The sequence below is a fragment of the Anas acuta genome, chromosome 5 (genome assembly GCF_963932015.1).
Source record: "Anas acuta chromosome 5, bAnaAcu1.1, whole genome shotgun sequence".
Classification (NCBI taxonomy): Eukaryota; Metazoa; Chordata; class Aves; order Anseriformes; family Anatidae; genus Anas; species Anas acuta.
Genome location: NC_088983.1, coordinates 5,231,598 through 5,242,960, shown reverse-complemented (window position 1 = coordinate 5,242,960; position 11,363 = coordinate 5,231,598). Strand labels below are relative to the sequence as shown.

At 46.5% G+C, this 11,363-nt stretch overlaps 1 protein-coding gene across 7 annotated transcripts in view; it reads right to left on the bottom strand.

Annotated features, from left to right (window-relative positions):
• Positions 1 to 10,279: 10,279 nt before the first annotated feature.
• KIAA0586 (KIAA0586 ortholog) overlaps positions 10,280 to 11,363 on the bottom strand; it is a 66,460-nt gene continuing 65,376 nt past the window's right edge. For 5 of the 7 annotated variants that reach the window (XM_068682413.1, XM_068682420.1, XM_068682415.1 and 2 more), the window contains one exon: positions 10,280 to 10,657. In XM_068682413.1, the coding sequence (XP_068538514.1) occupies positions 10,512 to 10,657 (146 nt within the window). In that variant the 3' untranslated portion in view covers positions 10,280 to 10,511. The remainder of the gene's footprint in view (positions 10,658 to 11,363) is intronic. The other 2 variants (XM_068682417.1, XM_068682421.1) reach the window with 1 other exon arrangement.

Below are 11,363 nucleotides of genomic sequence, written 5' to 3'. Positions count from 1 at the left end.
CCTGAGATTTGTTATTTGAAGAAGAAAATTTTTGGGTAAAGTTGCCAGGACTGGCAAAGAGCTTCCTCAGTCACACAAGTGACAAAAATAAAATAAAATAAAATGAAATGAAATGAAATAAAATAAAATAAAATAAAATAAAATAAAATAAAATAAAATAAAATAAAATAAAATAAAATAAAATAAAATAAAATAAAATAAAATAAAATGAAAATCTTTACACAAATTTACATGAATTTAATGCTAATGAATTAGCATGAAGTGCTTTCAGCAGTGTCATCCATAGCTTTTGGACCACAGACCACTGTCAACACACAAAATTTATTGTGGAATTTGAGGCAGTCTCCTTATTAAGTCTTTAAATGAAGTTGCTCTGGAGGTGATTGCATACAGCTGAGAGCCACGTACCCACGGTGGTGGCTGTCTGCAGATGACAGCTTGGGAACCGTCCGAGTGGGATGCTAATGCAAACCCAGCAAGGCACAAGCTGCTGTAAACGGCTGTAGCACCGCAGAAGTCAATGAAGCCACATCCAGATTTATATCAGCTAATAATTTGGTCCCCTACACTAAGTGGCAACAATACCCACAAAAAAGGAACTCACAGCCACTGTAATGAAATTATCTCCCTTTGATCTTGTTGAGGTTCCTCTAGCTGTAGAGTCACAGAGTGGATTGGGTTGGAAGGGCTTAAAGAGCATGTAGCTCCAACCCCCTGCCACGGGCAGAGAAAACTTCCACGAGCTCAGGTTGCTCCAAGCCCCATCCATGAAGTTTAACAAGAGCAAGAGCAATTCTGCACCTGGGGTGGGGCAACCTTGACTGTGTGTACAGGCTGGGGGACAAGAGGCTGGAGAGCAGCCCTGCAGGAAGGGATCTGGGGATTTTAGTCAACAACAAGCTGCACATGGATCAGCAGCGTGCCCTGAGAGCCAAAAGGTCCAGCTGTACCCTGGCTAGCACGGCACTGATGGCTGGTCAAGAGAAAGGATTTTCTTGCTCTGTGCTGTGCTGGTGTGGCCTCACCTCCAGCACTGCGTGCAGTTTGAGGCATCACAGTATAAGGAGGACATAAACTATCAGAGAGTGTCCAAAGGAGGGCTACAAAGATGGGGAAGGGTCTGGAGGACAAGACGTATGAGGAGCAGAGGAGGTCCCTTGGTTTGTGCAGCCCAGAGCAGAGCAGGCCGAGGGGAGGCCTCATGGCGGCCTGCAGCTCCCTCACGAGGGGAGCGGAGGGGCAGGCGCTGAGCTCTGCTCTCTGGGGACAGCGACAGGACCCGAGGGGACGGCATGGAGCTGGGACAGGGGAGGGTCAGGCTGGGGGTTAGGGAAAGGGTCTGCACCCAGAGGTGGTTGGGCACTGGGACAGGCTGCCCAGGGCAGTGGGCACGGCACTGAACCTGACAGAATTCAAGAAGCATTTGGACACTGCTCTCAGACAGATGGTCCGATTTTGGGTAGCCCTGTGTGGAGCCAGGAGTTGGACTTAATGATCCTTGTGGGACCTTTCCAATTTAGGATATTCTTTGATTTTATGATTTTCATTTAGTTTAAAGTCATTACTCCTTGTTCTATCACTACACAGCTGTCCTTTAGGCCCTGGCAGGCTGCTGTGAGGTCTCCCCAGAGCCTTCCCTTCTCCAGGATGAACACCTTCAGCTCCCTCAGCCTGTCCCCACAGCAGAGGGGCTCCCTCCTCTGAATATCCTTGTGGCCTCCTCTGGACTTGCTCTAGCAGGTCCCTGCCCTTGTGCTGGCCCCAGAGCTGGGTGCAGGGCTCCAGGTGGGGTCTCAGGAGAGCAGAGCAGAGGGGGACAATCCCCTCCCATGGTCATGCAGATCCAGACCAAGAGCAAGTACCCAGCACAGAGCTGCTCTACTAACAGCACAAATCCCCTGCTTGTCTCTGTCTCCTCCATCTTTGCTATAAATTAAAGCCCTGCTTCTTGCCATTTTACCTTATATCACCTTTTTTTTTAGCCTGTATTTGAAACTTGGTTTCTTTGGGGCACGTGCACAGGGCACTGTGGGATGTCGACGGCCTCAGCAGCGAGGCAGGCAGTGACGGCCGAGTCCCCAGCAGGCAGCAGCTGCCAGGCCATGTGTCCCCACGTCCATGTGTCCCTGCTGCCAGGCCGCCTGCCACCGATGGGTGCAGTGTGCCAGGACCAGGCTGAGAGCACGGCAGGACCAGCATCTCTGGTGACAGCTCAGTGTCAGCAGATGGAGGTAGGGGATGAGCTGAGGGTCAGGAGGGGGCTTGCAACCACCATGAGCTTCAGTAATAGAAAACAACAGCGCAGGCTGCCTGAAATAAAACTCCTTCTCCTATCAGGTGACACTCAAGGCAACCGCATTTTCGACCATCAAAGCAAAAATGAAAGGCTTTGGTCTCTGCAATTGCTCACAGACCTTAGCTGGGAAGTGATCTTGGCACTGAACATTTTAGTGAGAGAAATGCTTTCTCAAGCTCCTAGAAGGACCACACAGCACAGACATGCCAGAGACATCCCAAGGTATCTGATACATAACTCTTTGCATAAGGATGCTTAATCTCTAGCAGACAGCCCCTAAAATAGGAGCAGCAGAAGCAAAGGCCAGACATTCTCAGGGACCCATGTGGGTGCCTGCTAACTCCAAATACACACATAACACCCAGCACTCCACAAAGAAAGCTTGGAAGATGAGGCTTTCAGGCCAACAGTGCTATTGCAAAGTGACCCTGGGGGTAGATTCACCTGTATCACCCCTTGCTCCCTGCCACCAAGGCTCCCTTCCAGCCACCTTACCCCACTAGGGAGATGTCTCCAAAAGCAGAGCTCACATCCTAAAAGGCCTGTTCCAAAAGCCACGAGGAGAAGCAGGGGACTAGCAGAAGTGTGGACATTGCCCCATCCCTGAAAGTGTTTAAGGCCAGGTTGGATGGATGCTTTGAACAGCCTGGTCTGGTGGAAGGTGTCCTTGCCCCTGGCAGGGGGTTGGAATTAAATGATCTTTAAGGTTCCTTCCAAGCCAAACTATCCTGTGATTCTATGATTTACGATTCTGTGATCTTCACTGACCAGCCAACTGGTCAGTGGGACCTCTGTACTGTCTGCCTTTTGCATACACAAAAAAATAGCAAGGCAAAGCATGGACCCAGCACTTATTCCCCCTGGAATATTCCTATGAGGTTCATCACTGACTAAAGCAATTTCAGCTTCCACCCCCCCTCCAAACCTGGGCTTTTTTCCCCTGGATTCCTGCAGCCACCCTGCAGTGCAACACGCAGAGACAGAACCACCGCCGTTATAGTTCTTGGCTGTGCACTCTTAGCTACAGTGAGGCATTGGCAGCGCTCAGCTCACTAATTCACCTCCATGTAAACATGATTATTTTAAATGAACTCCAGACAAGGTTTAACTGTAAAAACATCTCCAGTTTTTGAAGCATTTTTAAGTGCTCGGCTCGGAGTTGTTTTAGTTAAAGCAAGAACGCACCTTTTTTTTTTTTTCAGTTTACAAAGAATATTTTCAGAATTAATAATGTCCCAACAGCCCCCTAACTATAACACGATGCTTAAAAGAAAGTCACAGGTCTGAAAATTAAGCTGCACCAGGATTTCACGGTTAGGATTTTCCCTTTCGTAGCGGGGCTGTTCATTTCCTTACAAGCAGGAATGCTTTCTGCTTTCAAAGCCAAGATGAAGAAGAGAAGCAAAAACAGTGAGAGGTATTCATTTGGCTGCCTTACTTTAAATGTTTCTGGCATAGAGTTCCCATTATAGCTCGCAACGAAAAGTGGCAGAAGAACATTGTGTATACATTGTAGTGGTTGTACTTTCTCTGAGCAGACATGCTTGCAGGAGGCGGCAGATTAAAGAGCTGGTGTTACTTCAGACGAAGAAAAATAACATCTTGCCAGTTGTGTTTATTTGCAGGGACACATGATTTATGCTTTCCCATTTGTAGAGCGGTTGAGAGAAATGGATCACGTGGCACTGTTTAGATAATCCCTGAGGAAATTCAGGCTGCATCAGGCAAGGAGAGATAGGGTTTGTTCTCCGAGATGAGCAGTGCTGGGAAATGGTAGGGAGACGCGAGATTTCCTCAAGTTCTTGGAATGAAGTTTAAGGTTCCGATTGCCTGAAAAGATTGAGTGTGGGTTGGGAGAATGAAGCAATTAAGATAACAACAAAAATAGCCCAGGTATGGGGGGATGAATGGTCCTTTCCTGTTATTTATTGGCCCAGTGCAGAGAAAAAAAAACAACAGTGCTTCCCTAAAAGATCTTTACCTGTCAAACAGGACAGCAAGATACAGATCTGCTCCTGTGAGCAGCAAGGAGTTTGTCACCCTCCTGTCTGTGCTCCTGCACTCAGCTGTCTGTGGGGACTCCTCGTGGTGCTGAGGTCCCCATCTCATCCCTCTCTGCCCTCTTGCTTTTAGCAGGACCTGCAGAAAACACCAAGATTCTGCAAAAATTTTGTTTCCCAACAAAATCTATAAGAACCTGAATGAAACCACCTGCATCCCTACTGTGAAAAACACACTCATGACAATTAAAGGAGGCAGCAGCGCAACTGTGCAGCAGAAGAGGACAGTGACTGCAAAAATGGCTGTAGCTAACCGATCCCCTCCCTCCCAGCCGAACTGGGGAAAAAGAACAAAATCAGCCGATAAAGTCTGGCACAAAGAGGCACAGAACTGGAAATCCTCATCAGTCTTGAGCTGCAAAGTTTATGGGGCAGAGGAATCTCTTCCCTGGCATCCCATTGCCTAGAAAGCTGCATTAAACAACTGGCATTAACAGACTTTAGTGGTGTTTTAAGCAGATGCTGGGTTTCACAGCAAGTAAGTACCACGTCTGATTCATGCCTCGGTGCCACAGGTGCTGATTAAGGAAACGCAGCGGGGAGGGAGCTGCGGCTTTGCAGCACGGAAGGGAAGGAAGGCGGCATTTACGTGACAGATGCAGGATGCTGGATGCCCTTCTCCAAGGGCACATCACGCAGGAAGAGCGCAATTTCCAAGACTGTCAGAATAAAAAGAAGGGGAGGGGGAGAAATGACAGGATGCCACTCATCCAGCAAAATCCCCAGTCACTGCAAGAAGCGTCTCCTGGAACCCATTAAAAATCAGCTCTAAGTCATCATTACGGTGGCAAGATTTACACATAGCCATCAAACAGCAAGCTACCCAGGTGATAACAGGCTGCAGAATAAGTACAAATTTATATATATTAAGGAACAGGCACCAATCAAGGGAGTGTCGTGCAGGGGCTGGTAAGAAATGAGTGCACTGAGCTGGCAGAGCAGGGAACGACCCCATCAGTGTGATAGGGGCACATCCCTGCACAGGGGCACTGCCTGAGGCCAGTTCAGGGCAAAATAAAACATTAACAACCCTAATTTGCAGGGCTGGGCACTCCTGACAGCAAAAGACAGAGCCGAGGGAGGGCCTGGAGATCCCAAATCGCTGTGCCACCTGCCTGGCAGTGAGCTGTTAAATAGCTCTGCCTCCTCCATGAACAAAGCGCCTCACATGCTCACTTCTGATCTGATTTTTCTTCTACCTTCTGGTTTCTAACCTAAATATGAAGCAATATATAAGGAAAAAATACTCCCCAAACAACAAGAGGCTACTTTCTTCCCTCATCTCTCAAAGCAGAGGATGAGAGCAACAGGCAACAGCAGGTTTCACCTTCTCCCCGAGATATAACAAAAGCTGTAGGCATGGACACAGAATTGTGGGTTTGTGTTATAGCCCTCACACTTCTGCATAACTGGCCATGTGAGTGTAGTGAGATTTCATTTTTTTCTTGGGGAATTCTGACAAAGCATCTGTTGCAGCTCTCTCACCTGCTCCTGTAATGGGATTTCAAAAGAAGGACAACCCTGAAGAAGCTATAAAGAAGAGGCCAGAGTTCTTGATGGCATTATCTAATCATTTCATAAATAATGGTACCACTGGTCCTGATAGAAGCAAGAGAAGGCTAAGACATGTAGTGGTGTGGCTCAAAGATGCTACAGCATCGGGTTGGGTAAATGACACGGTCACACCTGCAGGACCACGAGGCAAAATCACAGCCTAGTCCTGGAAGGTGGGGGAGCCATCAACACACGATCATTAACAATGAATATTTTAGAGAGAGCTTTTGACAGACATATTTAAATCAGGAGTGCAGCAGAAGAAAGGGAGAAAAAAAGGAGAAATCCATAGGAACATACCTGCTGGCCAGAACCGATATTATAAACGTACAAGGTAGCTTTCAGCCCACTTATAAAACCCTGCTGGACCTGTACGGAAAGGATGAACTTCTCATGTCGTATCAATTCAGTAGGATGCAACCTTCTTGCCCTTCTGTCTTAAACTCTTGTGTCTAGCGTTAACAGTGAGCTGTTAAATAGCTGCAGGGTTCCCGCTCTGAAACGGATACATTGCAGAGTGAGATCCAGCAATTTTTTGCACATGTGTAATTTTAAACATGTGAGTACTTAATTCACGGGGAGAAGGTTGGCACTTACATCTGTACCAAGTCAGGACAGAAACGTTATCCTGTATTGATCTGCAAAGCACCTTGGAAGGTCAGCACATGTTTTCAGCAGCTAATTTTGACAACTTCCATCCCTGAGCTATGCAGGTGAGCTGCAGTCATAAAAACTTCACTTCGTCCAATTTCCCACAATTCAGATAAGATTAATCGTGCACATGAAGTGCTCTGCCTCCTACATACTGAAAGCCAGGATAACTCAGCTGGGTAGGGGAAGGGTGCTGCTGGCACCAGACAAGCCAAAAACCAGCTCATGGTTGGAGTCCTGTCCCAAGGGGCTCCTGCCTGTGCCAGGAGCTGCGTGCTGTCCCTGCGGATCAGTCACTTCATTTCTGCTGCCCTCATCGTATGGCATCTCTTTTTTCCTTAGGGGTGTGGGAGAGGAGGGGAAAGGAATTGGATTCCGAGCACCTCCCTTCCAAACTGCCTGATTTTACCTCACCGGAATCAGATTTTGAGCCCCTCACTTCCAAACTGCCAGATTTTATTTACCAAAAATCAGAAAACGATGGTCAGCAAATAATGCTTCAGACATTTCAGATTTGCACTTTCATAAAGCACGAGTCCAATCCATGGACAAACACCCTCGTCCTGGTGCTTTCCTAATGTCACACTCCGGCCAGCTTCACCAGAATGCAGCTGAACCAAAAAATAAAGCCAGGGTTTTTGGTTTCCACGCTACAATCCTGAAATAGAGCAACAACCTCCTCCCCCCACCTCTCTGCTGCTGAAAAATAGAGCCGTAGAGAGGTGGGGTTTTAATACTTTTCCTGGATGGAATTCTATTTGATGCCGTTAAGCTTTGATGACATACCCCAATGACTTGCTTGGAAGAAATCCATTTAGCAAGCTTGCAAATCACGCTGTTTCAGTTCTGTGAGTGCCCATGAGAAATGTGCATTTTCAATCACAAAAGCTGTAGAAACAAAATGGAACTTGGAGACGCAGACAGATGAATTCCTTATCGCAGCTTGGCTGCGCTCACCGAACATGTGCTTACCATTTCAAACTCCGGAAAACTATTTACAGGAATCTGAAATACAAGACTGAGCCCAAAGTAAGAAATAGATAAATTTCTAGAAGATGATTTTTTTTTTTCCATTTCAAAGGAAAAAATGGAGAGGCTGATTAAAAACAAAGCAAAATCCCAACCCCCCCACAGCCTTGAGCTTGTTCCTAGGATTATAAAAACTGACTTGTAACATGAGCTGTGCGCTGGGTGCCGGATTTACAGAGGTCCCCTTATGTTTATGTGGCAGGATACTTTGTTTGGGGTATGTTTGGGGGAAAGAAAAGCAAATAGTTTGCAGTTCCTCCACCCTCACAATTCTCCTTGAGTGGTAAGTGGGAGGTTGCAGTGGGGTGAGCGGTTAGGACATCAAATCCCCACCAGCACCACCTGAGTCACACCGCCAGGCATCCAGAGGCTTCCCAAACCACCCATCAGTCATGCCAAGGTGGAACAGAGCATAACTCCAGGTGCAATTTTCAAAACCAATTGGAAGTGGTCTGCACTGGGCCTTTTCTCACATATTTGCTTAAATACACAGCTCCTTTCCACATGGCTCTACTCCTTCAGTACCTACAGGGGGCTAAGGGAAAGTTGGGGAGGGACTTGTCAGGGGGTGGAGTGATAGGATGAGGGGTAATGGTTTTGAACTAAAAAAAAGGTAGGTTTAGATTAGATATTGTGAAGAAATTCTTCCCTCAGAGGGCAGTGAGGCCCTGGCACAGGCTGCCCCGAGGAGCTGTGGCTGCCCCATCCCTGGCAGTGCCCAAGGCCAGGCTGGATGGGGCTGGGGGCAGCCTGGGCTGGGATTAGATGGGCTGTAAGAGCCCTGCCAACCCAAACCAGCCTGGGATTCTGCGATTCAGTCAATGAAAATACCTTTGACCCAAAGGTATTTAAACCTGACACGGTTGTTTTCCTGGTATGCCAACTGCCTCCCTCACCAGCCGGGACTGTCCCGTCACCTCCTCGTGCACTCTCCTCGCCGTGTGTCCATCCATCTGCCACATCTCATCTCACCCCGTTTGGCAGCTGTCTGCCTGCTCTCAATTCTGTTTCTCAACTTTGTTTAGCAAAGTGCAGTCCTGATCCTACAGCTCCGGGCTCGTTTGCTGTTCACACTGCAACAAAGGGAACTTAAATTATATATGAGCATCCTAAAAAGCCTGGCAGATTAATAGAGCACTTGGAGTGTAGTTTCATGAAGGTTTTTCTCTTGCTGTGAAGCTGGTTTAAGACTCTCCCCCCTTTCCACTGCATTTCATTATCCCATCAGTAGCTCCAGTGCAGCTCCTTGATGCTGTGCTGCAGCAAACTGACGCAAGATAAAGGACGTCCCCACCCTCCCCAAAACAGCTGCCATTCAGAGCATCGATCATGTCAATGGTCTGATTGAAGGACAACACGTTTGTGACACTGCATGGTGGGAGCCAGCTCCTGGTAATGCTCTCACTGTTGTACTTTTGCTTTTTTTTAAAGCGCTGTTGCATTTTGCATGAAGCCTGCCACACTTTTCCCCCCAACCCAAATCTGCTATTTTCACGTCTGTCAAAACAGACAAGAACACAACTCTATAACGTGCTCAGGAGACCTCCTCTAAAATTGAATCCCCTGGATATTACTGACCTTGAATGCTCGAAGCTCTCTCTTTTTCCATTTACCCTTGCAGATTCTGCAGCAAATCAACCGAACCTCGTGTCAATGAGATCAAAATACAACCGACGGGAACTTTTAATCTTTCTCAGTTACAGGGAGATGAAATCAGTGCAGGCTCCATAAAATAAGAGTAATGGGAACTGCTCACGGTTATGACTATCTGCAACAACAAAGCGCCTCCCATTAAGCGATGCAGTGGAGCTGTGCAGATGAAGTTATATGCTCCAGTGTCACAACAAGGTGCAAGTCAACCAAAAAGGAGTATTTTTCCCTAGCTTTTGAGAGCTGCCTGCATGTCCCATGTCTTTGAAAGTGCCACAGCGTCTCTGATTTTCCAGACAACCCCACAAAAAGCTCAGACTGGACAAGGAACAGAGCAAAAGCTGTGTTTGCCTGTCTGGAAAAAAGCTCCTGGTTTTCCTGCTGGAGCACATCTGAATCTCTCTTTTTTTTGATTCACATAGATGCTGCTTGGGGCAGGCAATCTTACCTTTCTCCCCACTGCTGGACTGGCCACGTTGCTGTGAGCACACTGAGCAGTCCCTTGGCGGTGGCAGCGTTGCTGCTAATCACGGCGTGGCAGCTCTGACTACAGATCACCGGGCTTCTGAAAGGCTGAGACTACCAAGTAGCTCTGTCCCAGGAGAAGGAGGAATTTACATAAAACGAATGTAAACAAATAACTTTCTCCATTCAGACATGTTTCAACAAGGACAAGAGAAATCATCTCTAGGGAAATAACTATCAAAATGCTGAAAAAACCCTGTGGTTGTTACAAATGGAAGTGTCTCGCAGTAACAACATGAACCCTAAGGTCTCTTTTACATACACTTTTTGAATTACTATCTTGTGATAGCAGTCTTCTAAGGATGAACGAGCTCTGAAAGTATCCAGAAACAATTTTCTTGCAGACTTTGATTTCTCATGTATTTTCCTCTGGCTCCACATTTCAATAGTGCTGATGCTGTATTGAGCCAACCATTCTTTTCCCCATCATTGAGAGAGACCTCTGCCATGGATTTTAATACTCATCCCTTCCAGTCATTTGTACATACAATAAATATTTAAATGACCTTCATGATCATTGTGCTAAGTCAATGATTCCAAGAAGTATTTTATTTGCTTAAAAATATTTGATATATTCACAAGCAGAATCACTGCCTAAATTTACAATCATAATCATAACAAAATTGTAAGAAAAACAGTACAAAATAAACAGTACTGAAAAACCAGTGTTGTGATGAAACATCCAGACTATCACACCAGGCAGACAAACGTACCAAACAAAACCTTCAGACAGTGACTGTCAAGCTTTAAAACGTATCTGTCCCTGATGAATCCGAGTCCCCATGTATGCTGCTCGTACTTTGTGTTGGGTTATCTGTATTCATGGAAGGCAGCTTCACCGACACCTTTGCTGCAGAAACGTGTGAATTTAAATGTGGGACAACATCTTCTCCTAGAAAAAAAAAAGAGCAGAACAAAACCAAATTATTCGCAGTCTACAACAGGTACAACTTTACTGGAGTCCTCTCCGTATTGCATCACTTCAGGGAAATACAAAGAGACAGACACCTGTCTGGGGCATTTCAGCATGTGATAGTTCAGCCATCTCAGTTCTCTTTATCAGAGAATAAAGGGACGAATATCTGGACATACACAGAATGTGCTGTATTTACATACACATATATCGTATGTACACACACACGTATACATACGTGATCTCCAGTAGGCACGGAACAACTTCAAACATGTATACAGCTCCCCACAGGAAAAACAAAACAAAACAAAACAAATGAGATCTGCAGACACTAAGAGAATCTCTAAAATCCATCGATATCTGTCTGTCTGTTTGCATCAAACCTTAGAAAACAGTAAGGCTGTTCAATACCACACAGCTTTATACAATCCTAAAAGGCAAAGCAACCTAGGTTGAAGCTATTGGCTACAAGTCCCATGAAGAAAAACACCCTGTGAATGCTTCGGCTGCCCAAAACACAAGTAAGAAGCTGTTTTAGCTTTTTCCAGCTCCAGCCCATTTCCCTGACTGCTTATGGAGGACACCAGAGGGGGGAAGGCAGAAGGGTGACAGGAAAATTCTCCTACATTCAGCCACGGGAAGGAGACGAGGTGCATCAACCCTTGGGGCTGAAGGAGCAAGACGT